The sequence below is a fragment of the Hypoxylon trugodes genome (genome assembly GCF_022578975.1).
Source record: "Hypoxylon trugodes strain CBS 135444 unplaced genomic scaffold F4822scaffold_7, whole genome shotgun sequence".
Classification (NCBI taxonomy): Eukaryota; Fungi; Ascomycota; class Sordariomycetes; order Xylariales; family Hypoxylaceae; genus Hypoxylon; species Hypoxylon trugodes.
This window is the reverse complement of record NW_026250022.1, coordinates 3,083,407-3,110,536: the sequence shown is the minus strand read 5'-3', so window position 1 is coordinate 3,110,536 and position 27,130 is coordinate 3,083,407. Positions and strand designations below refer to the sequence as shown.

Below are 27,130 nucleotides of genomic sequence, written 5' to 3'. Positions count from 1 at the left end.
TGGCACGCTAATTTAGCGTCTTTAGTAATTCTCGGGTCTCTCTTTGCCTTCTAAAACTGCTAAAACTGCTAAGCCTGCTAAATGATCCCCCCAAATTCCACTCTAAATCGGATTCAATACCACCACCACCTTAATTAAGTCCTGACGATTTGCTTCACGTGGTGTGCTACATACTGCCACAAACTGCTACCTATTTATCTCGTCTACCTGGTTTATCTAGGTGATTTTCAAATACATTCTCGATTCGGAGGCAACTATTTTTTTTCTAACTGCCCCGTTAGCAGCTCACTTTTAGGGATACCCGTAATATGATTGCGTATGGCGAACTTACAGCAGTGATACATTTCTGGGAACCTCCTATTGTCTCCTTGCGCATCTAATTACCTAGGTATTGCGTCGGCCCAGCCACATCTAATGCTTGATTATCTAAGGGGGATAGCTTCTCTGATTATTTTGATTTTCCCTTTTCTGAGAGAATTCGGCCCGTGTCGTCACTACTACGACCGACCGACATACTCCTTTGGCTATACCTTAGGCTTCGGGAAAGCCTCGTCTCGTCGTCTTCTCTAATCCCGATCTTCTACCGCACGATCGCCTCTCACCCTAGCACCAAACTCGCATGCGCTCCTAATAGGTGTTTCAGCATCCACAATCGACCCTTACGATTACGCACCTCCTTTCCACAACACTCACATATCCCCTTTCTTTAGCCCACTATGGGGTTCCTCGGCGTTTACAAGGCCATATATGATTATGCGCCTCAGTCGGAAGGTGAACTTTCAATAAGCGAGGGTGATGTTCTTTACGTATTAGAAAAGAGTGAGGAGGATGACTGGTGGAAAGCGAAGAAGAAGGCTAGCGCCGACGAGGAGGACGAACCGGTCGGCCTGATACCTAACAACTACATAGAAGAGGTGTGTACACTACTCTACAAACTACGTTGCTGGTAATTGAAAGATGGATCACTAAATTCTTGTAGGCGGAACCTGTAGGACAAGCCCGTGCCTTGTACGAATATACTCGTCAGACCGATGAAGAGCTTTCGTTTCCCGAAGATGCCCAATTGCAAGTCTTCGACACCTCAGACCCCGATTGGATCCTCGTTGGGCATGAAAACGATTATGGATTTGTTCCCGCGAACTACATCGAGATAGGCGCCGGCGGAACAGCAGCTCGGAGGGCCGAACCTGAACCTGAGCCTGAACCAGAGCCAGTGTCTCAGGCCAAGCCCGAACCTATTTCTATTCCCATACCTGCACCTCCAATTTTGCCTACACGACCTCCCGCTCCGGTCGAATCAGAACCGGCTCAAAGCCCGCCTCTTCCGGAGAGAAATGTGAGATTTGCAGAAACCCCAACATCACCGGCGTCTCCGACGTCCCCGCCGGACCCTGCTGCTACTTTAGCTCGTGCGATGCAAGGTAGGAGTACAACTCGTGCGGCTACTCCCCCGCCTGTTACTCTTCCACCTCGACAGCAATACCTGTCCGACGAGTCCGACGGCGAACCAAGTCCCGCTCTGCCAGAACGACCGAGATCACAGTCAACTATATCAAACGACCCGCCTCCTTCATCTCACCCATCACAGCGGATTTCTAGTCGTCGTGATTACGATGCCGATTCTCATCAAACCCAATCTACCCGAATTGCGCCCGGCGGTTTCCACTTGTATAACATTAACGAGATGGTTTCTATAATGGGGAAGAAAAAGAAGATGCCAACAACACTGGGTGTGAATCTAAAGACAGGAGTTATACTAATCGCTCCTGAACATGCTCAGGATGGACCAACCCAAGAGTGGACTGCTGATAAGATGACACATTACTCACGAGAAGGCAAGCACGTATTTCTAGAATTGGTTCGACCGAGCAAGAGTATAGACTTCCACGCGGGCGCCAAGGATACGGCCGAGGAAATTGTTAGCGCTCTGGGAGAACTATCTGGTGCCATGAAAGCGGAAGGTCTACGAGAAGTTATTATGGCCGGTACCGGTCAAAGTGGACAGAAGAGAGGACAGATTCTTTATAATTTCGAGGCACAGGGAGATGACGAGGTTACAGTCGTTATAGGAGACGAAGTAATCATTCTCGACGACACCAAGAGTGAAGAGTGGTGGCAGGTTCGACGCCTCAAGAGCGGAAAAGAAGGAGTGGTTCCAAGCAGTTATATCGAAATCACCGATACGATCGCGACCTCGACCTCGGCGTCAGCAGGTATAAATGCCGGTCGGTCTACCGTAGCACAGAACCGATTAGAGGAGGAGCGTTTGACTAAAGAAGCTATCAAGAGGGAACAAAAAGCTGCAGAGGTAGGGCCTGGCATGCGTTTGCCTGAGAGGCATAGTAGTTTATCAGCAAGGGACAGTGGTAACAGTTTTGGACAACAGCGCAACAAACGAGAAAACGGTCGAGCGGACAGTAGTCGATCGGGCTCTAAGCCTAGTGAGTTATTCGGAGTTAAATTTTACTATAGACGTGATGCTAACTATGATATTAGAACCGGATCCGTCCAAGGTGCGAACTTGGACAGACCGATCCAAGTCCTTCAGCGTCGAAGCCCAGTTCCTCGGTCTCAAAGATGGCAAGATCAACCTGCATAAGATGAACGGTGTAAAGATCGCAGTCCCCGTTGCCAAGATGTCAATCGAGGATATCGAATACGTCGAGCGTGTTATGGGAGTGTCTTTAGACGAGGACAAACCTCTATCGGAAGTCAAGCGTGCGAAGTCACAAAGAGCTAATGCTAGCCGTGAATATTCTAGCAAAGTTGGTGCCTCTATTGAACCATCGAAGTCTGATTACGACTGGTTCCAGTTCTTTTTGTCTTGCGATGTTGCTGTCGGACTTTGTGAGCGTTATGCTCAGGCTTTTGCTAAAGATTCTATGGACGAGAGTGTTCTACCTGATGTGGATGCTAGTGTTCTCCGTAACCTGGGACTCCGAGAAGGCGATATTATCAAGGTAACGCGCTACCTGGACAAGAAATTCGGTCGTGATGGTAAGAAGAGGAACATTAGCTTTGCCGGAGATGAGGAGGATGGTGGTTCTGGTGGACTATTCTCTGGACCGGGCGGCACACTTCGAAACAATACGCGAAAGGGTCGTCCCGCTCCGGCTGTCCAGACGAACGACAGTATAGATCCCAAAGCATTCTCTCAGCAGAAGGATGGTAGCGCACAAAGTTCAGAGGCATCTTCGCCGGTTGCGACTCGTCCGAAGGCCCCCGAGAAGAATAGCAGCGGTGGATTCGATGATGATGCCTGGGATGTTAAGCCAGCGAAGCAATCGGAGCCTGAAGCGAAACCGAAACCAACACCAAGCCCAGAGCCGAAACCAACGCCTGCTCAACCCCAACGCCCACCGACACAGGCTATGCAAGATCTTTCTCTACTATCAGCTCCGTTAGAACCGACTAAGACAGTGCCCGCACCAGCACCTGCAGTTACTCTACCGCCACCACAACCGCTACCAGCGGTTCAACCCCAGCAAATACAAGCTCAACCTCAGGGTGCTACGCCGGCGTTCTTTACTGGCATCCCGCCGCAACAGACTGGTCTTCCGGCCACAACGGCTGCACCCGCTCAGCCTCTTAACCTCGGCTTAGGTAACCGACAAAGACCTCTACCACCCCAAGTGATCGGAGCCCAGGGCGCCTTAATGCCGCCGCCACCATCTCGACCGTTGTCGGCACCACAAACAGCTCAACCTAGTGGGTTCGCTCCCCCCCCTCTACAACCTCAGATGACAGGCATCGCGCCTCCAGGACAAAGCCTGAACGATCTCAATCAACAACGGATGCAGCAACAATATATTGGTAACTTCCAGCCACAGCCGACGGGTCAGGGCATGATGCCGTATCATACGGGTGCCGGCATGCAACCCCAACCTGGGTTTGGACCTGGCCAGTTTATGCAACCTCAGATGACCGGTGCACCGCAGACCCAAAGCCCATTTGCGGACCCTCGTCCTCAACAGTTCTCACCTATCCAGAACCAACCTACTGGGTTCCCGGGAGGTTTCCAAGCGCCCCAGCAGTTCCCTCAACCAACTGGTATCAACTCGTACCTACCTCCAGCCCTGGAACCTCAACGAACGGGCATGCCGTCTATACAGCCGCAGCCTACCGGCTTCGGTGGTGGATTCGGCCAAGGCTTCAACCCCGGCATGAACAACAATGCTGCACAACAGCCGCCACCGCCCGCCCCCCTCCAGCCTCAAAAGACTGGACCGGCACCCCCTGTACGTTTTGGTGTCACAGACAAGATTGCCCCGCAGCCGACTGGACGTCGTGCGAATCTTGCACAAGCTAGTAAGTTATTTTCTTACCTATTTTCTATTTAAAAGGACTTATTCTAACAGTAAAATCCTATAGCTCCGCAAAATCCCTTTGGTTTTTAAAGAGACCTATAGAAATGTTCTAGTCGACTAGGCACCGTATAAAGTTGGCGTTTTTTCTAAAACGTCGACCGATTCAGACATGAATGGATGGGGGTTGGTTGGTTGATGGGTTGGAAGCAAGCAGGATGTCTAATCTCACCGTGCTACAAACTACTTTACCTACCTAATTATACTACCTATTGTGGTGGTTGTTGATCATCATCCTCGACATCGATCGTCTGAAATGTATGTATCTATCTGAAGCAGTTGGAATCTATTTAATCTCGAGATGGACGGAATCGTCCTCCTCCCTTATCGTTCTCGAAATGTTGTTATAGGCGGGTGAAGGATTTGAGGTGCAGGTGTGGTGATTGTTAAGCAGTAAACGGAATGCATATATGGAAGAGCTAGGAAAAGAAGGGTCATAGCAAAGCGAAGCGGGATCAATGTATCGGAATGGAATGAGATGTATTTGGTCATTGCTTAGACTTGGATATGTGGTTTACTTGTTAGAATGTAGAGCCTGCTGAACCTCCCTTTATATATAACATACCTCATATAATCTACCCTTTTATATCCCTCTACAATATTCTAATAGGGTTGATATGTATGGGATATGAACATGATTATCTGGCTGTTATATCGATTAAACAAGCCATTTTTCAGATAAAAATAGTGAGAATTAAATGACTGCCCTCTAGACTATTGTTTGGTCGCAGATTGAATAGTTGCTGATGCGACCGGCAAGAAATCCCATAAGAACCTACCTAATTTTAACTTATAATGGTCTCGATAGTTACTTTTCGATTATAGATTAAATACGATGGTCATTTGATTTTTGTTAGTTATTATTATTATTAGGGAGAAATCAGCTAGATAACTATTTAGAAGTGACACAATCATGCAGCTCTGTGAGATGCCAGAGCTACATATATGTACGTCATCCTTAACGGGTACGTGTTATTATTTTACAAACTGTCGTGGAACTTCCTCTCAAGCCTGATGCACCTCATCTTAACCGTATCATATCATATCGTAACAAATCCATTCACAGCTCACAGCCAAGAACCGAGTTTCGGAACCTATGACTGCTGCCCTTCGTCTTCCCTTGATTTACCTAGGTAGGTAATTCTCGCGTCATCGTAGTACATGTAGTCGAGACTCTTGCGTCTTTAATATAGTCGCCATAACCTCGTCCAATACGAAAACATTTTTCGTAATAAGGGAGGAGGGATAGGCTAGTATTGGGATTCTATGTTAAATGAAGTTACTCACGATGCAATGCCACGTGTGAAGCTTTCATTTAAAGAATCAATAATTCTCCGCTCGGAAAATTTAGATTGGTGGAGGCTCATCTCCCTCCTCACCATCTAGTAGAGTGCCTCGGCGAGGACGAGTCTTTAATTCAGCACCATCGAGTTGAACACCGGTAGTAACAGCCTTCTTCGGCGCAGCCTTTACTTCCTCAGCCTTTACCTTTGTTTCCTTCTCCTGTTCCTTGGGGTCGAACCGCTTGCGAACGGCCTCAATCATCTTAAAGAACCAGTAGAAGTTTAAAGAGTTTAGGATCAAGTTGCTACCGATGTAAACACCGGCGAGCCACAGCGGGATGCTACTGGAGTCGGATACGTATTTCATAGTGTTGGCATATTGAGAAGGGAAGGTCGCATTAAGGAGTTCCCCAGGCGTCAAATCCGCAAGAACGGTAGGTACCGAGTTTAGACCAGCCCACAAATCGCGAGCAACTAAAACGGATTGATATGTACCCCATACGAGACGGCAGGAGAAAAAGGTAGCGATGAGCATCAGACCGTTGTATAGTTGAGCACGAGATCCAGTCATACCCAGCTTATCAAAGAACCAATGGATGTTGAGGAAGGGCGAAGAAAGCTCCCATAGGATGAAGTTGGTGCTGTAGTAGTTGACAAATGGTCGCTATTATCCAAGTTAGACCAGTAATCCAAGATTCGTATTCGGGTTCGAAGAAAACCTACAAATCCGAAAGAATAGACCGCCAGAGCACTAATAGCGTGTGCGAGCATACCCAGACCGAAGATGTTAATGTTCGAGGCGGTAATGATGAGATCCCAGAGGAAATAACCAGCCGCGAGTGCCTGAATCATGGCTGAGGCACCGGTGTAGCCCCATATACGCTCCTGCCAATCCATGTTCTTACGCTCATCGTCAACGAACATGACCCATAACGCAAGAGCGTTGATGGTGGTGCTCTGTATGAAGGACACGACATGGACGTCCCAACTCAGCTTCTTGCTGCGAGAAAGGGCTGTGTATCGAACGGGAAAGAGTCGACTCGATATAATAGGGGAAACGACGCTGTGGATGAAGTGATAGAAAGCGGCCATCAACACAACCTCGTGGATGTGTAGTGGTAGCGTCGGTAAGTGAAGGTAGTCGGCCACAGGCTGGACAGCCTTGCTCAGCGCCGGGATAGGCGGGATGGGGAAAGGATCCCTCATCGTGTCGTGGTTGCCTTTGACCTTGTTGCTTCGTCTTCTTGTTTCTTGGTGTCTTATATGGTACGGTGAAGGTATTCGGAGATTTGTTTGTACTGCACCCTAAGCGTGTAGGTAAACGGACGAGTCGAGGTTTAAATCTAAGACTCGTGGTGGCATATAGATAGATGAGTGGGTGGATGAAATAGGCAGATGACGAGGCAACTATAAGGCTATATAAACTAAAGATGGGATTAAGTCAGCTGGTGTTGAACATTTTAAACAAGTCAGAGCGCTGATGACCTGCCTACATTAAGGATTAATAGTGAACCAAGGCTGCATATGACAGTCCACGTATCGTACCTACATGGCACCTGCACGAGGACCTTGGCATAGGCAGCGAGTGGTCAGCAGCCTCGGAGTACAAGGTTTGCAGTTTGTTTGCCCTGAATTTGAATTATTATATGGGCAAATGCAAATGTTTTGGTGTGTGTGGAAATGTAAAAGTAAAAGTAAAAGTAAATGCAGTGTTATTGTGAAGTGTGAAATATTATTGTTACATGCACTGACATTGTAATGGATAAGAAGAGTTATGTAGCGAAGTATCGATTTTGTTGAGGAAGACTTGCGAAATTCGGCCTATCAGACAAGGTTATTGGCTGTGGAGTTCTCCCTTAGCTGACCCGGTCCGCACTTAAACCTTGAATTTACCTATGATCGAATTGCGCTAGATGCCAAATAGGTAATAGACCACCTGCATCATCGCGTTATGTTGGGTATTGACGCAGGTCTATGTAGTACACGTATCGATAAGCTTTATAGTGGACCAATGACTTCGGAACCCCTGAACCCTGTCGGTAGCCTTCTCTCTAGTCGAATTCTAATATACAAGCATATACATAGTTTGACAAAAGTTTACACATGCAGGAAACCGGAAAATAATATCCAACCGTCTCAAATAAATGACAATAAATCACAACTCTTAATTATCGATGAAATCGAAGCATCTCAAGCTTGAGGTACACTACACTAACCTACGGGTTAGATAGTCGCCGTCATGGCTGACCTATTTCAAGAATTTTTGAACCCACCTAATTCGGCTGGCCGCCGTTCAAATGACAAGGCTACCTCGGATCCCGTAGCCCTCGAATATCTATCCACTCTAGCTTCTATGCCCCTTTCTCAATTAGAGAGCTCCGAGCAACAATCTTTATCACAGTCATCTCATTCGCTTCTTTTATCTCTACAAGCCCTTTCTAAACGCTCTCACAAATCTATCATCAGCTCCGCAGAGAATCACTCCCACCTTCGCACAACATTACCCGTTCTAGCAACCTCAACCAGTGACCTCACAGCTGCCATACCCAAGTTAGATAATGAAGCGGTTAAGTTTTCTACAACTTATCATAAGTCTGGAGACAATGAGATACTCAACGCTCGGAAACGAGCCCTTTTATTAACAAGGAATGTCGAACGGTTAGTCGACGTACTTGACCTCCCTACCTTGCTTTCTACAGCCATCTCAACTGGGTCTTCTGCACCAGCTGCAAACTATGCATCCGCATTAGATCTAAATGGCCACATCCGTCGGTTGCACGGATTATATCCAGACTCACCTTTAGTGAATTCTGTATCGACACAGGCCGATGATGCCATGCAGGCCATGGCTAAAAACTTGATAGCAAGTTTACGGACCCCGGGCCTGAAGCTAGCTTCCGCCTTAAGAACGACTAGTTGGCTGCGAAGGGTAGTGCCTGAATTAGATTCTGCTGGTGCTGCTGGAAACGGTGGAGGGTTGGGAGCTTTGTTCCTCGTCTGTCGACTATCGACGCTTATTAATATGCTTGCTGCGTTGGAGCCTCTTCGCGAGCTAGCAGAACAGGAAAGGATACGGCAACAGCAAAGTTCGAAAGGAAGCGCATGGTCTGGGGGCCAACAAACTGAAAGATATCTTAAACGGTACATAGAAATATTCAGAGAACAGAGTTTCGCCATAGTGTCTATGTTCAGGAGTATATTCCCCACGCCGACGAACGAAGCGCACTCGAAAGCTGGCAACGACCCTTTGCAGCCAATACCTTCTGCATTATCAACATTCCCGTTCCATCTTATCGAGATGTTAATGGAGACCCTACGAACCTACTTACCGACCGTCAAAGACCAACCATCCCGTGACAGTCTTCTGACGCAGGTGCTATATTGTGCTGGAAGTCTTGGCCGCTTAGGAGGAGACTTTGGAATATTACTTGCCACCATCGACGTTGGTGAGGAGGCAGAAGATGAATGGGTCGAAGTAGTGAAGCGACATCGGCTTATGGCAGGTCGACTAGAGTCGATTGTCGGAGGAAAGGACAAAATCACCCCGGATCCTATCAAGGCATAGACACCAGGACCAGTCTGAATCGATTTATGAATTGCGCCAAAGACGGATTTTGGATATTATAACATACGATTGCTCGACTTTTCCTGTACCTGGAGCTGACGTTCAGTGAGACACCTGTTGGCTGCGAAGACACGAATTTACTATAGAAGATATGCGGAAGCATTTCCTACTAGTTGGCGGCATATGATTATAGAATACCCACTTGAGGTAGAATCTTAAAAAAAAGATACCCAGCCGAATATGAGTCTTATGTCTAGTTTACGAGAAGATACGAGGACTGATCTAGTGTATATATATATGCACAAATACAGTATTATATGCAGCAAACAAGTATTACTATTGCGAGTTAGTATCACTATACTGAAGGCTATGACGCAACCGTATCTTTTCCGGTCCCATAAAATAAAAATAATTCATGACGGGAACCCGAGGCTGCCGGGGCCGAGAAGCTATCCATCTAAGTATCTTTGACTTACTGTCAAGCTACTAGCTCCATGTAGATATCTTACATAAACTTTAGTGGACAATGACTCAATTCAATCTTTATTTTCTTACCAAGTAAAGAACGTCTTCCTACGATAAATTGTTGGTATCCCCTCTCATGCCATGTGGGCATTTGAAGGACGAATTGAGCAGGAAGTGAGGGACAAATCTATCAAACAGATGGGCTTGCAATAGAACGAATCCTCCCCCGAGGCAGGATTCTTATCACAGCTATACCAGACAGTATCGTTTTTCCCACATAGCTAGAAGCTTAGTAGCTTCGCTATGTCTCAGAAGACTAGCTCAAATAAGTCTTCATCGAGTAAGCAGACTCGACCTAGCTTTGACCTGTCAAGTAAAGGTTAAGGAAACACTAATGCTTTAGCATCATAGCCTTCCACTTCGTCGCCGGCCTCGGCTCCGGTACACTAGGCGCCGTGCTCTTACAGCCTTTCGATTTACTCAAGACCCGCGTACAACAATCCGGAACACACTCGATCCGTGCGGCGATACGAGATATCGCGAATTCTCCCAATGCCCTAGCTGGTTTCTGGCGGGGCACGATCCCCTCAGCCCTGCGCACGGGTGTGGGGTCCGCCATCTACTTCACGACGTTAAACGTAGTTCGCCAACATGCCTCGACCTTATCCTTCGCTACCACAACCTCCCCCGCGACTCCCAATGCCTCATCCTCGTCCCTCCCAAAACTATCCAACACCGCGAACCTCATAGCCGGCGCCGGCTCCCGTGCCTTCGCGGGGTTCATCCTCATGCCCCTCACCGTGATAAAAGTACGTTACGAATCAAACCTGTACTCCTATAAATCGATCGCCGGCGCAGCCGCAGATATATATCGCACAGAGCGACTCCCAGGTTTCTTCGCCGGGTTCGGCGCTACGGCTATGCGAGATGCGCCGTATGCGGGGTTATACGTATTATCCTACGAGCAATTCAAGAAGCGATTAAGTTCATGGCAGAGCACGGGTATAGGAGCAGGAATGGGCATGGGAAGTTCGATGTCTGCTACAATTAATTTTAGTTCCGGAGCTTTGGCCGGTGCTACGTGTTCATTTATATCGAACCCGTTTGATGCCGTGAAGACTAGGATACAGTTACAACCCCGCGATTATAGGAATATGGTGCAGGCGTGTCGGAAGATGGTTACGGAAGAGGGGGTTAGGTCGCTCTATGACGGACTAGCCTTACGTATGGCGCGGAAAGCGATGAGTTCCGCATTAGCATGGATGGTGTATGAGGAGCTGGTTCGCAGGGCTGAGGCTACGCTGCGGCACCGGGGAAATAATACACAAGGACATGTATGACGTGTATATTCTTCCTGGATACTTTTTCACCGACAAACCACTCGCAAGGCTATAGAGCCTAACCTCCAGCCAAGTTAAAATAAAGTAAAATCCTCACTCATAAAATAATAAAATTCATTCAAGACGTTTATATAACTAATCCGCTTCTTTGAGATGGGTATTACTCTCGTCCCCTATGATCACTTCACTCTTATCATCTCATGACATGAGTAGGAAACTGGCATAGCTGTTCGTCAACTGCATATAGCAGCGGTCGTCCACCTCCATGCAAAACTTCAATATTTCCATTGTTACGCTGGCTTGGCACCGGCAAGGTACATCAGTAGAGAAGGAGAACGACTCCGCTTGCGTTCCTTCTTACGAACCCATTCGAACTCGGGTTCGAGGTGGTGGTGGTGCTTTCTCCTGTCTCTATCCTCGATGGACACTATGGAACCTGGAGTCAGCATTCTTCTTTTGATTATTTATATATAGGTAAGGAAAAGCGCGAAAGGTCCGTTACGTTCGAGGCGGTGATATGTGACGGTGAGTCAACATATTAAAGGGATATACGTACTAATGAGTTTGCTAGATCCAGCCTTCTTCTCTCGGATGATCTTGGTGTGACGCCAGAGAATATCTTGTTCTTCTTCTGGCACCCATCTCTTGATCAAGACATATTCAGGATCCTAAAACACAAATTAGCTTCACGACAAAATTACGATGTTTGAAGTTGACTTACGGGATCAAATTGGAAGTCGATGTTGTAAGCCCTCAGGGTTTCAATCGAGAGGTGGCGTCTCGCCATACGTGTATACACAGGTCGGGGAGTCTCCTCAACTTGCTGGATGTGCTGAATTTGCATCATCTCCTTCTCTTTTTCTTTCTCTTTTTCCTTACGAACTTTCTCGCCGGCTAGGATAGCATTGATCTCCTTTTCGTCAAGGCCGGACTTGAGTAGTTGCTCTTGCATCTTGGCCTTGTACTCTTTTTCTTTAGCCGCAGCTTCCTTCTTTTCGCGCTCCCTACGTTCTGCCTCTTCTTTCTTGTATTTCTCAATAGCCTCCTTGGCTTCCTTCTCGCGACGCTTCTTCTCGGCCAAGGCGGCCTCTTCCTCCTTTAGACGCTCAAGTTCGAGCTTTTGTTTGACACGACGCTCATATTCGTCTTGCTCCTTTTGAGCGCGGATCCTGTCGAGCTCTTTCTTGGCCTCGCGCAAGTCGCGCTCCTCTTGGATGGTCTTGTTTCGCCTCTTCTCATCTTGTTCGATTTGCGCTGCGAGCTTAAGTTCTTCTAGCTCTTTGCGCGCATGCTCTAATTCATACTCGTGTCTTCGGTTCTCCAGTTCCTTCTGGTAGTCCCGCCGCCTCACTTCAAGCTCCTTCTCATAATCCATACGCACGTGCTCGAGGGCATATTGGTTGCGCTCTAGCTCCAACTCGCGATCCCGCTCACGCTCACGCTCCCGTTCGCGTTCTCTTTCCCTATCTCGTTCGCGCTCGCGCTCACGTTCACGATCTCTCTCCTTCTCACGCTCTCGATCAAGGGACCAGCTACCCGACGAGCCACGTGAGTGCGCGCGATGACGGTGGTGGGATCGAGACCGGGATTTCTTAGCGTACTCTCTCTCTGAGTCCGAGTCGCTTATAGATTCCGAGTCGGAATTGTTGTAAATGCGATTGTTAATAATCACGGGAGTAGTTGGTGCGAGTGGTGACCCCCTGGGTTCTGGTGAGGAAGTGCGACGGTCACGCGAGTGAGATCGTCGTGTGGTCACAACGGTGCGCTCGTTTGATGGAACCAAAAAGCGATCCTCAAAGCGGGGACTTGTCTCATAATAGCGAGGTCGTGTTGATGCTGGACGTGGGGCCTCGACATAGTTGGCGAGAGGAGGGTGAGGTGATGAGCCATGATGACGCCTAACGCGGATGTCAAGGTCGTCCTCATCATCAGAGTACCGACCGTATCTACTCATTGTGGAAACCTTTTGGTGTGTATAGTGTGTTATCCGAAGACCGGAGATCCTTTCCCTTATTAATACCTATGTCCACCTTTGTATGTGGCCACTATCTCTCAAAAAGATGACTGACTGCTTGTGAGTCACTTGGCGAATAAATACTAGCAAATAATATACTGCGAAACTAGCTGACAGAATGAGGAGGGGTAGGAAAGAAAAGGTAAAGGAAGAGGGAGGGAGAGAATGAGAGAACTTAGAGTCACTAAATCTTGCCGTGCTGACACCAGACCCTTACACGAGAGGCGGGGGAATGAGCCTCTTGATTTATCATTCTAGGATAACCCTATGCGTGGATACATGTCTAGTCGATACTAAGGCATTTGTATTTGTTGTACCAATATATGCTATATTAGGTCACATTTGGCGCTGGCGCTGGACCTGAAGCAACCCCATAAGGCGCCATGGGTACTGTTCCTGCGAGATACATTGGATAGGTGGCGCAAAATGTCGTTTCTGACTTCGTGCTGTTAGCGGTTATGCCGTGTTTTCCGTACACAAGGGGCCATTTCGCACCTCTTACATGTGTGATGGTACCGTGATGGTACCTCTCGGAGTTATCCTATCCTATCTTGTGCTTCGAGTGTGGTACTTTGTTAGAAGGGCCAACTAGGTGGCTTTCGTCATAGTTCGAAGTACCTAACATCGATTATAATCCACAAGTTGGGGGCCGAAAGGACTAAATGAGCATGGGATGATACCTGGGAAGGTTGGTGTTCAGGATGTTATAGCGCCATCAACTAATGAGGTGTTTTATAATGACCCCGGTCAATGGGCTGAAAAAGGGTGGGGTGACAAGAAAAGAAAAAGAGGGAGGGGCTGAACGAAGACTAACACTTTTAGCTTATTAAACGCGCGTATTATAACCATTCGTTCCTTACCGTTCTACCGTTCCTTCTTAGATGGGTAGGTGGATTAGTTAGTTGGAAAATGCAAGGAAGGCAGGAGATAGGTGCATATGGTACCTACATGTATTGTATATTGTATACTGGTATAGAAGGTGATACTAATGTTCCTTCTATCCCGTCTTATCCCTTACCCCTGCCTGCCCTACCTCCTTCCCGTGTGTACCTACCTAGGTATGTCCTTGTATAGATATTAATAGATGCATGTCAGAGATTCAATGCTCATGCGCTCTTATCATTCTTCATTAAGCTTACCTATTTGACTATCTCACCGAAAGAGGGAGGGTATCTACCGGTGTACGTCATATGATTGATTAGAAAGGATCTCGATCAAGATATGAGACACAAATGTAACTGAGCTCCAACAATTAGGTAGGTACATTATGTAGCTACCTAGATGTGGCGACCATGCACCCGGGGTATCAATCAGATCAGCCACCATGGTGATGCTTGGCGCTAAAAGAACACGCTCTTCATCTTCATATGAAGATAAATTATAGGTGTCACCTCTTCTTGCCTTATACTTATATAAACATAACTTATAGAAAGCCTCGTTCCGAGATTCGGGTACAAAGGTGATTGGTTATGTTGGTGTACCGTAGACTCGGCAAATGCCTCCAATCAGGGGGATTACCCAACGGGTCGGGTCGTGACCGTGTTGCTTAAGCGCTGTCTCTAGAACCAGGCATGCAAATGTTTGCAAGACCAGGCAAACAATTTCCTATCCATACTACTACGCCGACCGCCATATGAATGCAGTTATATGGTCTCTTTTCCTGTGACCCGGCCCGACCAAGCATAACCTAGGAAGCGCCGACACCGCCTCTTAACATCCGATCAATCTGATCTTTGCTGTTCTTCTGCGACACCTCCAGGTAGTGTAGCCGCTTGCCTAGTCCATCCACCTCACCCTCTGCCTCCTTAATTTGGCCCTCAAGTTTGCTTTTCATGTCGGGAACGGGTAGCGCGACAAACCTGCGATTAACAGCCAACGATTAGCTATGGTCTCTGAGTCAAGGGGACAATTAAAAGAAGAGGAACCAACATCTTGCCAACTCCTTCGTAAACATTTGTATCCGTTGGTAACGAAGAGATTTCGGTTCGCGTTAATTGCGCCATTCGGAGTTCGCGCTGCTTCGATGCTTGCTGTGTTCGGACAAGGGAAATTTGCTGTTGCGCGGCGATTGCCTGCGTCTCAACCTCGCGCAGCAACTAAATTTTTGTAAGTGTTATGACCTATGCTAGTGTTCTTGGAATGGATATTGTAGTAACATACCTTCTGCAGTGCTTCGTTTGAAATCGACATTGTCCTGAAGTTGTCCTATTGTGCTTCTCCCTTCTTTGGACTGAACTGTGTTGAGGGAAAAGTTTAGATTACGTAGGTAGAATATCTTAAACCGCGGTAGATAACCTGATAGCCTGATAGCTTCTAAAATTTATGTTTGGCGGGGAAATGTCAAGGAAAGTTATCCGAGCGCCCGGTCCGATGGTGGGGCTTCCCGCATGGTGCGAATCTAAAATAAAAATTACTGGTGATGATGGATGTATCTTCCAACCACGTTACAATGTAACTGTTACAATCCAAGGAAACCCAAAGGAACCTTAGAAGCTTCTAATGTTAGCTTGTTCATTAAATTAGGGCGCTAGGTGTTAGAGATCGGGACCTATGAGAAGTAGGCGTCTGATTCTATTTGGTACCATATCCTTCATGCCAGCCTATCAGTTTAGCGCCTTTCAATGAAACAAAGCACGACTTAACGTCTAATAACGATCCTGATCGGGTATTTTGTCTAGCTTCTACTTCAACAAGAATGCGGTCTATCATTGAAAAACATCCTGCTGCGCATATGTTGTACGACCCTACAATGCGGGCTCATACGAATTGGGAGAGGACCTCCTTAACTAGGCACGGATGTGGGCATTTTATTGCTTTTTCTTGTCGGATGCGTCTTCTATGGCGGTAATTTCTGGCATGCTGAATATTGAAGGCCAGTGAAGTCGAAATTTGTCTTCGTCGCCATCTAAGCAACGATGGATCCATATACGCCAGATGATATAGAAATATGCTAGAAGAAAAAAGATAGGTTAGTTAAATTGGACGAGGTTATATTGACTCAGCACATAGAATCTAGAGGTTCTACCACTTACCACCTATTCCTGTCACTATAACGAAATATCCAGCATCAGCAATTAACTTCGGTCAACAAAAAGAAAAAGCAGAGGACACAGAAAATTACTTACTGAGGTGCCACCAAGCATGACCTTCAAGTACAATGGCCCAGGGAAGCTGAAGTTGATGTCTCCACCCGCGAATGGTGTTGCAGTACGTATTGTCTAGGTTCCAGATGAGGTAACCACCAAGGAAGATGCTAAGACCTGCAGGCGTGAAGAATTCGACTTATCAGTATAGCCACCAATTAAGCCAGTATTTTAGTTGCTTACCTGTTGCAACCATGACCCACATCTGCTTAAGCATCTCATTGGTCGTCGGCAGCCTCGGAGAGCGAGCTCCTCGCCTACTTTCTTCTCTCTTCTTCAAAGCTGGTCTGAGTATTCGCTCCATGATCCACATGTTGGAGAACACCACAATGGCGGTCAAAACCGCATAAGCATCTTGGTGAAACTGAGGGTCCTTAGTTGTGTAATACCTCGCCTGATTTCTACTGTCAGTACGCGAGGTAGCTTGGTGGAACGGTAATGGGAGGTGAGGCGAACAGTAATGAACCACGCAAGGCTGACGAGACCAACGCCGAGACAGGAGGAAAAAGCGGCAGATCTACCATATGAGAATGTGGCAAAGCACATAAAACAGGTCGTATATATCATCGCCAATTCGTCCACGAGCTGCATCGGATCTGCTTGATGTTAGACAACCATGGTCTTAAGAAACTGGAGAGACCAGCATCACAAAGCTTTCGGCATTGTGTTATCAGTTTTGTGTAGGCTTACACTTAAGAGTAGCATGGAATAGAGTAGACCCTAGACCAACCACGAGGTAACCGGCGAACGTTATAGGGAAGATGGCTTGATGCTTGTGTCTAAAGCAGTCTCGAATTCCCCTGTAGCCTAGCCAAATAAAGAGAGCATTTGTGAGCGTCTAAAAGTGAAAATCGCACACCAAAAATTAGTCTCCGCGCAAGTCTCCTATGTAAGCTTCCTCCGGCTAGGTTCGATGAGAGAATGACAAAGGCATGAAAGTAGAGCTTACATTGCAAACCTCGGCACAGTAATAGCTCATGACATAGTCCTGGAGTTGTAATTAGTCTTAATATACTAATAATTCATTTGCATTTCTATGTTCTGTTGGGACTTACCTCTTCACAAAAGTTCAAGGTGGAGGTCTTCTCACCCCAGAAGCCGTGTCGAGGTTCATGGTAAGGGAAACTCAAAGCCTCTAAGAGGCCCTGCACGGACATGTTTCCGAGGACTCGGTACGTTACCAGTTAATTACTTGAAGTAATTTAAGGAGTTTGGTTATACCTATTATATCGAAAAACTTCCGTGGAGATAGTTATACGTATCCCAGTCGAATCCGTGTGAACGGTAAATCTGAAAGGGAAGAAAAATATGAAAGGGTTGGTGTAAGCCGCGCAGTGTCTAATAAGTGTGTTCCGGCACTCCGGTAAGATGTAAAATAGCGTCGGTCTGTACCTACCCACATACATGCCTACATTAAATACTCCAGGTACGTTAGGTACTTACATGCCTCGGGCTATCATGTAATTTTAAGTTTTAACTTTACGTAGCTGCATGTCTTGTTACTCAAGGTGCCTGTGCCTGTGCCTGCCTACGTAATTACGTAGTAGATGCATCAAATACGTGCTAAAGATAGCTATTATAGGGGGGCACGGCGCTTTCCCAAAAACATTAGGGAAGAACATAATGGAAGGCGCCCTGGTAATATACGAAGCACTAAGCTTTGGAAGCTCGGTTGGTGTCTGCCGGAGTTATGCAGATAAACAGGGCTAGTCCGTTTAAGTTAATAAAATGTATTATAACGTTACAACGCAGTGGAGTCTCCACGTTTTATTGTCAACGCCTGGACATTTTCTCCTAACGAGCGTCGACCTTTAAATTCGATATTAGCAGATTAGCTACCTAGCTCATATGTCAGACAAACATCTTTGATGGTGTTTGAAACAAATAGTTACTCTAGATTTGGTCGTTTCTGATTCATATCTGCCTAGTTTCGCCAGCTGAAACTATAGCGTCTTTCCTATACCGAAAACATTTTAAGACGGTTGCGCCCGAAGCATAGCCTCCGCTCTGTCATCCTGTACGGCGCCATCGAAATTACCTGACCTTTCTCTTATAGGCAGAATACTGCTACGATCGATCTAGTCCACCCCATCGTCTTTCTATTTTAAGAATTATAGACGATAACGAGACGTAAATGCGAAGATAACTCCAATGCTTAATATTCAACAGCTTTTGGGACGGTAGGACGGACTTGGCCTTTCATGATCTCGTTTGCTGTGACACGTCAGCAGTCAGCACGGTAAAGCAAAACCTCGTGTACAATGCGCCGGCTCCCTCTTAAGAATCGCCTAGACGAACGAAATACGTGCGACATAACCGCAAATTAAAGACCTTCTCTTGCCCGGTTATAGTCAATCTGTAGGCTCTAAAGCCTCAAATATGTCGGCTCCTCAGAAGTCATCAAGATGGGGTTCCTTCTTGTCCCAGGCTGTCGCGGGCGTCGAGGCACGCTTGGATAATATCCTCTCTGAAGAAGAAACGGCGAAGCAAGCAGCCTCGCAGCGACCGACAAGAACACCATCGACCTCATCTACCACACCGTCCGCTGCAAACGTGCCGCCACGATCTACAACTCCTTCCAGATCTGCCAATGACAGATTACAGGAGCGATTAGCTCGGGCTGTTGCTGCGAGAAATGCGTCCCAAAGGTCCGATTCGCCTGCCAGACGAAGTACCGAAGTCACTTCACCGATCCAAAGCCCCCGTGCTAGCTCCGACCTCCCTGCTGCGGCGCGTGCGGTACCATCCCGACCAAGTATCGAGAAGACCGATACCGCGAAAGACGATAAAGCGATCAAAATATCTCCCCCTTCCACCCCAGGCGAAGGAGCACCCGTGAGACCGTCAACTCCGGCCATCGATGAGCTAATTAATGGAAGCGATCGTGCTGCAAAGGCCGAAGAAGAATCCCAGGCGGCCACGGTACAGCCTGAAGCAATAGCTTATCCCAGGCTATCGGGGGCTGACCCGGTTTCATCAACTTCCATCCTATACGAGCAACGCATCGCGGACCTAGAGAAATCTCTAGAAGAGACCCAGACTCAACATCAAGAGGAACTGCATAGTCATGTGGAAAGGGTCGATGCTTTAGAAGCTAAGTTGCAGTACTTAGCACGACAAGCTTCAGATGCTGCGAGAAACGCTGCTACCGCCGCGCCGGCAGGTAGCCCGGAGAAAAAGATGGCAGAAAAGGACCAGCAAATTGCCCAGCTGATGGAAGAAGGGCAAAAACTCGCGAATACAGAGCAAAAGCACCGAAGTATTATTAAGAAACTCAGGGGTCAACTTGCTGTGGGCGAGAAAGAGCTGAATGAGCAAAAGCTCTGGCGCCAAAAGACGGAGAACGAGCTTAGTGCGTTGCGCAAGAAGTTGAATGATCAGGGTGACGTAGAGAAGGTAAACTCGGAATCTCAGAAGCTCATAAGCCAATTAAGGAGGGACCTAGAAGCATTAAGAGGGGATGTCTCTTCAAAAGACCGTACGATATCCGAGCTCAAAGATCGACTTCAAGAAGAATCTGAACGGGCGAAGACTATGGCCGCCAAGGTGAATGATCAAGTACGAGAAGCAGGAGAGCAACGTGTAAAGGAACTAGAGGATACTGTTGCAACCTTGGAAGTAGAGAAGAGCTTGCTAGCTGATCGTGCTAAATTACAAGCAACGGAATTACAAGAAAAGGCCGACAGAGCATCTGAACGGTTTAAGACCATGGAGTTGGAACTTAAAGGAGAAGTCCAAATTCTCGAAAGCAAATTAGAGGCCCTCCGAATACGAGCCGAAGAAGCCTCAACAGGTGCTGTCGGAGATGCTCAAGCTAAGCTTCTCCGCCAGATAGAAACCCTCCAGACACAATACTCCATCGCTAGTGAAAACTGGCAAGGTATAGAAGCATCTCTAATCGCGAAGACCGCGGCCTTAGAGAAGGAGAGAGATGAAGCGCTACGTCGCGAATCAGAAATGAGACGAAAAGCCCGAGAAATGGTAAGTTACTCGCTTTCTCTAGGGTCACCACGACGACTAATGGCAGAACCAGGCTTCTCGAGCCAAGCGTCAAGAAGAAGAATTAGAAGAGGCGCGGACTCAACTTCCCAGTGTTCAACAAGATTTATCTTCATATCAGTCACAATTTGAGTCGTTACGGAGACGGGCAGAGGAAGCTGAGGCTGCGTTAGCCGAAGCAAGATCGGACTTTGAGCGACAACGATCGGCCTGGAAAGAAGAAAAGGCTGATCGAACAGACCAAGACCGACGGAACTGGTTAGAAGACGTCCCGACTTCTGCCTTCCGCAGTATCAGTCGGCCAGAATCTCCTCTACTATCAGCTCCGCAGAGAACATTTAGTGGGGAGTTCCTTGGGTTGCAGAGTTACCCATCCAGGTTTCGCAAAACTTCGGCACCCTCTAGTAATGGTGAGCCGAGCCCTCATGATCGACCATCCTCTGGAAGGCGAACATCAGCGCAACCTCCTATGCGGTCTCCTATGTTTCCCATGGCCTCAGTACGGGAGTCTAGTACACCTCCTTCCCTGGCGAGCGGCCTGGAGATGCTAGCTTCACCGCCAAATCCAATCGACGGAGATGACGTTTTCGAAAACTCGGAAACTCCAGCTTCGCCCCAGAATGTGTTGCAAGATATGGTATCAGTGTCCACGATGACGGCAGGACCTTCGGTGCAGCTAGTTGAAAGAATGAGTGCTGTGGTCCGTCGCCTAGAGAGCGAGAAAGTAGCCGCCAAGGAGGAGCTCGCTCGGATATCGAGTCAACGCGACGAAGCTCGCAATGAAATTGTTTTATTAATGAAGGAAGCCGAGGCCGGAAAGGTGGCTAGGAAAAAGGTTGAGGAGCTGGAAAAGGAAGTGGTGGCCATTAACGAAAGATACCAAACTACGCTGGAAATGCTCGGGGAAAAGAGCGAACTGGTGGAAGAACTACGCGCGGATGTAGATGATGTAAAAGCTATGTATAGGGACCTCGTAGAACGCACGATTAAATAGGGTGGGCCTAGTGAGCTCATTGAATTAAGCCTTGAGATACCTGAATTTCTTTGGGTATAATAGGCTTTATGATAAAACAAGATACTATGAATGTCTCAGTACGTCTAGTCAGTCATGCTGACGGAACCCGGTGCCTTAATCGGGATCTAAAGTAGCACAGCATTGAATTTAGAGCTCAATTCCCTCATTCTCAGCTTCCCGCTCTATGTACTTCCGCACCTCTTTATCCGGCGCCAGATCTAGTGCCAAATAACCATCTACATCCCGCTTGTCTAGCTCGGCGCCGGCCTTTAGTAAGGCGACTGCTGCGGCACCGTGACCCTCGGCAACAGCATGATGCAAGGCGGTATAACTCGAGTTATCGGTAGCATTAAGCGGACTGCGATGCTGGAGGAGTAAGTTGATCATCGGCACGGAGCCGACGGCTGCGGCTCGGTGGAGTGCGTATTGCCCCCGCTTGTCGCGCACACGTGCGGAGGCGGGTGGTTTATTGTCGAGTAGCTTGCGGGCTACTTCGAGATTGTTCTTGGAGGCTACGAAGTGTAGGGCTGTCTGTGGTGATGTCAGTGACGTAGTAAAAATCATGATTAATTCAGCTTGAACTCGTACTTGTCCATTATTATCTGTTCAGAGTTAGCTTCAAAATTTATCTTATTATACCTAGGAGAAGAACACTCACTCTTCTGGTTCACATCGGCGCCTCTTGATAGTAACAGCTCCACTACAGCATCACCGTCTTTCACGCTCGCCGCGATCATTAGCGGGGTCCAACCACTCTCGTCCTTCAACAACGTCAGTTATACATGATCATAGAGCTCGGTACCAACTAAGTGGACTATTTCATTTGCTTACTTCGACATCGGGATCGAAGTCTTTCTGTTGAGCTAAGAGTAGGACGATAGCTTTGTTGTTCGCAGACGCAGCCCAGTGGATAGGAAGTCGGCCGTCGTCGTCCTTGAGACGAGATAGCTTCGGGTCTACCTACATACAGACTTAGTTTTATAGATTACCCGCGTAGTGAGGCGATGTTATAAGAGCTTACATTTAGCAACGACTCGACGACGGTGACTGTAGGTTGATCAGCAAGATATTCCTATAAAGAGGCTGACAGTGAAGCTCTCTCACCTTTGCCTTCTCGAGCAGCGGCATGCATAGCATATTTTGATTGATCTGAAGCCATACTGAATTCCTGTAGATGGTTCTTGGTATGAAGATAGGATCGGTTTAAGGTTGGCTGTGTAAGTGGTACGGGGTAGGCGTATAAGAATTATGTACTTGATGTCGTATACTAATGGTTACCTAAAGCTGGCCTAGTCAGCTCTTCGGAATCGAGCTAGGCAAACAGTCAATAAGACCAATAAATCGTATCGAATCACTCCTTGCAGTATAATTAGACAATCTGAATGAAAATGATTCCTCTTAGTTGCCTTAGGTATACTGGTATGAGATGCTTGAGTATAAATTATGAAGGTATGTACTTCAAAAGAGGCAAGTGAAGAGCCAATTATTTAACAAACAGTATATGCACTTAGAAGTTAACACTTGTAGTACCATATCGAAGCTACCATATTATCGGGGTACCTGAATTAAATGTACCTTGGTAGCTTTAGCTAAATCTTCAAATTCCATCATCATAACCAACCTTTGCCATCGGCGCGACTTGTTTCCCAACCTAATTAATACAAAAGCAGTCAGCACCATGGAAGTCGTACAACCGGACTTAAATAATCTCATACGAGAAAACGCCCGACGGACGAAATCACTATTCGCAGACCCGTCAGGAGGCTCCGCGCGAAAGAGAGTAAAGTTAACCGACGACGCGATCGAATCGAAACGCGAAAAAGATGCTCTATCCATCCGTTTACGCACCGAATATCAAGATGTCATCGAACTACCCCCAGCATTAGCACAGAAACAAGCGAGCGCGATGAGTGCACGAAAGAAGGGAAAGAGGCCAGCTACTAACGAACCCACGACCACACCCGAAGACCAGAAGACACAAAAGTTGATCGAAGGCATCGCGGAATCTTCGACCAGCAAAGCGAACGGCCATTCCAATGCTTTAGTCCATCTACGAAAACCGCCGTCGATGTCGCAAGCTTCAGATAACAAACCGTCACAAGCCTTATCGGTCGCCAGGGCACAGGCGGCGCATCAAGTCAAGCCCGACTGGCACCCTCCTTGGAAGCTCATGAGAGTCATCTCAGGGCATCTAGGTTGGGTAAGAGCCTTGGCTGTCGAGCCTCATAATCAATGGTTTGCTAGTGGTGCTGGTGACCGCACCATCAAAATATGGGATCTAGCGACCGGCAACCTGCGACTGACCTTAACTGGCCACATCTCCACCGTGCGTGGCCTCGCCGTATCCCCTCGACACCCATACCTATTCTCCTGCGGTGAAGATAAGATGGTAAAGTGCTGGGATTTAGAAACAAACAAGGTCATCCGACACTACCACGGTCACCTCAGCGGTGTATACACATTATCACTGCACCCCACGCTAGACGTTCTGGTGACAGGTGGACGAGATGGTGTTGCGAGAGTCTGGGACATGCGAACGCGTAGCAACATCCACGTATTATCCGGCCATAAGGGCACTGTCGCCGATCTCAAGTGTCAAGAATCCGACCCGCAAGTCATTACCGCATCACTCGATTCGACTGTCCGATTATGGGATTTAGCGGCAGGCAAGACGATGGGTGTGCTTACACACCACAAAAAGGGAGTCCGCGCACTAGCCTTACACCCGTCCGAATTCACCTTCGCAACGGGTAGCACAGGAAGCATTAAGCAATGGAAGTATCCCGAAGGCGCCTTCATGGGCAACTTCGACGGACACAACGCTATCATCAACTCTCTCGCCGCCAACGAAGACGTCCTATTTTCCGGTGGTGATAACGGGTCTATGAGTTTCTGGGACTGGAAGTCAGGACACCGTTTCCAATCACTTGATTCCATTGCCCAGCCTGGTTCCCTGGATGCTGAAGCTGGTATCATGAGTTCGACTTTCGATCGCACGGGTATGCGTCTGATTGTTGGTGAGGCGGATAAGACGATCAAGATCTGGAAGCCGGACGAGAAGGCGACGCCCGAGACACATCCATTGGAATGGAAACCCACTTTAGGAAGACAGAAGTATTAATTAAGAGGGAAAGGGAAAATTAAACATTGTATAATCGCAGATAGAGAAGTCTAATTGCATCCTTCTCGCTACGTCTAAAAGGATGATAAATGGCAAAGGGGGAATCTTGATTTTAGCACTATATGCTGTACACTAGAATGCTATACCCAACGCCCTAATTTCAGGGTCATCTCGGAATGCAAGCTTTATCTCTTCATCCCCCACCGCAAGTCTGATCTTACTTGGTCTCTCGGCTCGCTGTCCCTCTAATACGATAATTCCAGCACCGGTCAAATCAACCGCGGCAGTACTAATCCCCGCCGGTCTGACGGGTTTGGATTTGCCTCTTCGTGTGCTGATGTCTGCACTAGAATCTTGATTTGCGCCGTGCTTGAGTAAGTTTACTCGTCGACTTCCTGCATCTAATACGAGTGCGCGGTTCATTTCCTCCATCACATCGCCGTATGTGCTGTCGGGTAGACCTGTTCGCTCGTTCCTCACGAGTAGTGATGTAAGGACCAATTTGGAAGCGAACGGAAGTGCGCGCAAGTACTGTTGCAGCGGACTCGTAGTCGCTTCGTTGATGGCCCGCTTTACTGTTGCGATCGTAACCTTCCCTCTAGAGCTTTTCGCTTTATCTGCTTCACCTGTCTTCGCTTTCGCTCTCTTGCTCGGGGTTGACGGATCTGGATCCCCGGCCTTGACATCGGCTTCTGCTAACTCGACAGCTCGACGACAGATATCGAGAGCACGTCGCGCATCACCGCTTACAGCTGCAACTTTCCGACTGGCGAATTGAACGGCGTCTGACTCGACAATATTTCCGGGTACACCCTCGAGTCGCGATTGGATGATCTTCATAAGTTGTTCGTGATTATAACCTGGGAAGGTGATACGCGTTAATCCCAGACGACTGCTGATCTTATTGCTAAGTGTTCTTTCCGGCAAGTCCATCGTGTTAGCAACCGCCAAAACAATAAGCCTGGAATGCCTAAGCCCAGGCCAATTGAAAAAGTTGTACATGACACTCTGGTTCTTGGTAACGAGTTGGTCGAGCTCGTCCATCAAGACAACACAAGGAACTCGTCGAGGGCTGGGGTGGTTAAACTCGCGCTCTAGGAGGTCCAATGCTTGGCTTGGGCTAACCCTTTGCCCTTTTAAGGCCTCCCATAGTAGAGAATATGATTGGTGTGGGTCGGTTATCTTCATGCCGTTGATTTCGACAAAGATGAAATCGTCTAGCTCGTCGGATCGTACTGCCTCGTCTAGTTTCGACACTACCTCTCGCACCGTTGCCGTTTTCCCGGTTCCAGGCGTGCCAGATATGTATATACAAGCACCGGACCCATCAGTGATAGCCGCTTCGAGATGTGAATATACCAAGGAAAACTCCGATTCTCGACAAGGTAAACTTGAGGGTACTGAAGCGACATGTAACTGAGCTCTTGCGATCTGGAAGGGGGAGGATTGATGATGACTTGGGGAGAGTATGCGGGTGGCAAGAGGTGTGAATTCCAACGCCTTCTTCACTATAACCCTAGTACCTAGAGTTAGTAATACTCGACTGGATTGTGATAATAAGGTATCTACTCACTTGCGATTGGAGGGTGTCACAACGCGCGTTGTTTTCTGTTTTTTCCTCGGCGTACTTACTGCACGAGGAGCAGCACCATCGGAATTATCATCATCATCATGTTCTGGTTGGATGGCAACATAATCCGCTTCCACTTTCGAGATTTCGCGATTCTTTCGCTTCCGTGTCGACTTAGTTCCTTTCTCAACTAATTCTCTCAGGTCGTCTATATCTTCCCCCTTTCCCGAGTAGACATCTTCCCATAAGAATTCATCCGTATAAGTTGAAGTCCTTGTGTTGCATCCTCTCCTGCAGACGAAGGTCTTCTTGTGACCTAGTGAGTTACGGGGAACCTTGCCACTGGGATACTTCTGTAGGAACTTTTCATGGGACAAGACAATGGCCTTGCCATTGATAGACGCCAACGGATTAACATCACAAGATGGCGTAATATACAGTTCATTCTAAGATTAGATTATTAGCAAAATAAGCAAAAATTGTACGAAATGTCAACCAACCGGGAGAAAATCGGTCCTTTTCCGATCACTTTTCCGTATTTCCTTCTCGGTGGAAAACCATAAGAAATTGGCAGCCTTGTCGCCATCTTCATCCTCTTCACGGAATTCAGCAATTATAGCAACCCATGCCTCATTAGAGGACTCCTCCGCCTTTAAGAGAACGCAGTCGCCGACGTAGCATTCAAAGGTCCCCATGCGGGCGCCGATGATATCATGTTGGGAATTCCTCTTTCTCTTGGTTGTCGAGTCAGAGGGTTCTGATTGCGGGTAGATCCACTCCCAAGGGTGGTCATCAATGCCAAGCTCATCATCCGAGTCGTCCCTAGCAATTCCAGTGACCACAGCTGAAGAGCGGCGTCCCATCTTGATGGTCGATTCGAAATAATCGAACAGAAGTCAATTAGGCTGGTGCAATATAAGGAAGAACCTCGTTCTGGTTAAGACTGAATGAAGTTTTGGTTCATTTATGTTATCGCTCCATTGTTTTAGATTTGTTGAAGATAGTAAAGGGGTAGGGTGGTCTTTGGAAAGACGCGACCATTGGAATTGCGCGTACCGGGGTATTCACGGGACCACGTGATTAACCAATTTAATTGGTTGGTATGGAAAATCTACGCTTATCTAATCACTTTACATAATGAACTATATAATCAATCTACCTGATATAAGGAACTCATCTTGACGGGATAGATGCATATTAGAGCTGGTACGTCAATGAACGTGATGAGATATCATATAGGTATCGCTCTTG

The 27,130-nt window shown here is 47.5% G+C and overlaps 11 protein-coding genes across 11 annotated transcripts; 5 read left to right on the top strand and 6 right to left on the bottom strand.

The window, feature by feature from the left end:
• Positions 1-76: 76 nt before the first annotated feature.
• F4822DRAFT_411951 (uncharacterized protein) lies at positions 77-5,052 on the top strand. The gene is made up of 4 exons (XM_051458910.1): positions 77-914; positions 980-2,441; positions 2,497-4,308; positions 4,372-5,052. The coding sequence occupies exons 1-4, from the start codon at positions 717-719 to the stop codon at positions 4,395-4,397; spliced, it is 3,498 nt and encodes a 1,165-aa protein (XP_051312817.1). The 5' UTR covers positions 77-716; the 3' UTR covers positions 4,398-5,052.
• A 159-nt stretch (positions 5,053-5,211) lies between these two features.
• F4822DRAFT_411949 (DUF887-domain-containing protein) lies at positions 5,212-7,388 on the bottom strand. The gene is made up of 2 exons (XM_051458909.1): positions 6,371-7,388; positions 5,212-6,311 (listed from the first exon to the last, which is right to left on the bottom strand). The coding sequence occupies exons 1-2, from the start codon at positions 6,851-6,853 to the stop codon at positions 5,712-5,714; spliced, it is 1,083 nt and encodes a 360-aa protein (XP_051312816.1). The 5' UTR covers positions 6,854-7,388; the 3' UTR covers positions 5,212-5,711.
• A 314-nt stretch (positions 7,389-7,702) lies between these two features.
• On the top strand, positions 7,703-9,670 carry F4822DRAFT_411945 (Dor1-domain-containing protein). The gene has a single exon (XM_051458908.1). The coding sequence runs from the start codon at positions 7,887-7,889 to the stop codon at positions 9,210-9,212; it is 1,326 nt and encodes a 441-aa protein (XP_051312815.1). The 5' UTR covers positions 7,703-7,886; the 3' UTR covers positions 9,213-9,670.
• Positions 9,671-9,832: 162 nt separating this feature from the next.
• F4822DRAFT_332756 (solute carrier family 25 member 38) lies at positions 9,833-11,150 on the top strand. Its single transcript, XM_051455682.1, has 2 exons — positions 9,833-10,017; positions 10,089-11,150. The coding sequence occupies exons 1-2, from the start codon at positions 9,981-9,983 to the stop codon at positions 11,015-11,017; spliced, it is 966 nt and encodes a 321-aa protein (XP_051312814.1). The 5' UTR covers positions 9,833-9,980; the 3' UTR covers positions 11,018-11,150.
• A 12-nt stretch (positions 11,151-11,162) lies between these two features.
• F4822DRAFT_332851 (uncharacterized protein) lies at positions 11,163-13,371 on the bottom strand. Its single transcript, XM_051455683.1, has 3 exons — positions 11,739-13,371; positions 11,574-11,685; positions 11,163-11,444 (listed from the first exon to the last, which is right to left on the bottom strand). The coding sequence occupies exons 1-3, from the start codon at positions 12,969-12,971 to the stop codon at positions 11,308-11,310; spliced, it is 1,482 nt and encodes a 493-aa protein (XP_051312813.1). The 5' UTR covers positions 12,972-13,371; the 3' UTR covers positions 11,163-11,307.
• A 1,040-nt stretch (positions 13,372-14,411) lies between these two features.
• Positions 14,412-15,508, bottom strand: F4822DRAFT_332614 (Prefoldin). The gene is made up of 3 exons (XM_051455681.1): positions 15,192-15,508; positions 14,961-15,127; positions 14,412-14,890 (listed from the first exon to the last, which is right to left on the bottom strand). Exons 1-3 carry the CDS (start codon positions 15,219-15,221, stop codon positions 14,719-14,721), a joined length of 369 nt encoding a protein of 122 aa, XP_051312812.1. The 5' UTR covers positions 15,222-15,508; the 3' UTR covers positions 14,412-14,718.
• A 330-nt stretch (positions 15,509-15,838) lies between these two features.
• On the bottom strand, positions 15,839-17,331 carry F4822DRAFT_431905 (putative alkaline phytoceramidase; the record flags this gene model as incomplete). The annotated part of the gene is made up of 8 exons (XM_051461550.1): positions 15,839-15,981; positions 16,064-16,078; positions 16,157-16,291; positions 16,358-16,568; positions 16,631-16,770; positions 16,865-17,012; positions 17,124-17,162; positions 17,230-17,331. 8 exons carry the CDS (start codon positions 17,329-17,331, stop codon positions 15,839-15,841), a joined length of 933 nt encoding a protein of 310 aa, XP_051312811.1.
• An 887-nt stretch (positions 17,332-18,218) lies between these two features.
• Positions 18,219-20,473, top strand: F4822DRAFT_332536 (uncharacterized protein). The gene has a single exon (XM_051455678.1). It carries the CDS (start codon positions 18,554-18,556, stop codon positions 20,303-20,305), a length of 1,752 nt encoding a protein of 583 aa, XP_051312810.1. The 5' UTR covers positions 18,219-18,553; the 3' UTR covers positions 20,306-20,473.
• A 778-nt stretch (positions 20,474-21,251) lies between these two features.
• F4822DRAFT_332534 (ankyrin repeat-containing domain protein) lies at positions 21,252-22,638 on the bottom strand. The gene is made up of 6 exons (XM_051455677.1): positions 22,293-22,638; positions 22,210-22,235; positions 22,020-22,148; positions 21,847-21,949; positions 21,777-21,790; positions 21,252-21,719 (listed from the first exon to the last, which is right to left on the bottom strand). Exons 1-6 carry the CDS (start codon positions 22,345-22,347, stop codon positions 21,336-21,338), a joined length of 711 nt encoding a protein of 236 aa, XP_051312809.1. The 5' UTR covers positions 22,348-22,638; the 3' UTR covers positions 21,252-21,335.
• Positions 22,293-24,375, top strand: F4822DRAFT_332609 (WD40 repeat-like protein). The gene is made up of 2 exons (XM_051455680.1): positions 22,293-22,637; positions 22,700-24,375. The coding sequence occupies exon 2, from the start codon at positions 22,867-22,869 to the stop codon at positions 24,307-24,309; it is 1,443 nt and encodes a 480-aa protein (XP_051312808.1). The 5' UTR covers positions 22,293-22,637; positions 22,700-22,866; the 3' UTR covers positions 24,310-24,375.
• Positions 24,376-26,879, bottom strand: F4822DRAFT_332562 (P-loop containing nucleoside triphosphate hydrolase protein). Its single transcript, XM_051455679.1, has 3 exons — positions 26,380-26,879; positions 25,883-26,325; positions 24,376-25,825 (listed from the first exon to the last, which is right to left on the bottom strand). The coding sequence occupies exons 1-3, from the start codon at positions 26,740-26,742 to the stop codon at positions 24,442-24,444; spliced, it is 2,190 nt and encodes a 729-aa protein (XP_051312807.1). The 5' UTR covers positions 26,743-26,879; the 3' UTR covers positions 24,376-24,441.
• Positions 26,880-27,130: the final 251 nt, after the last annotated feature.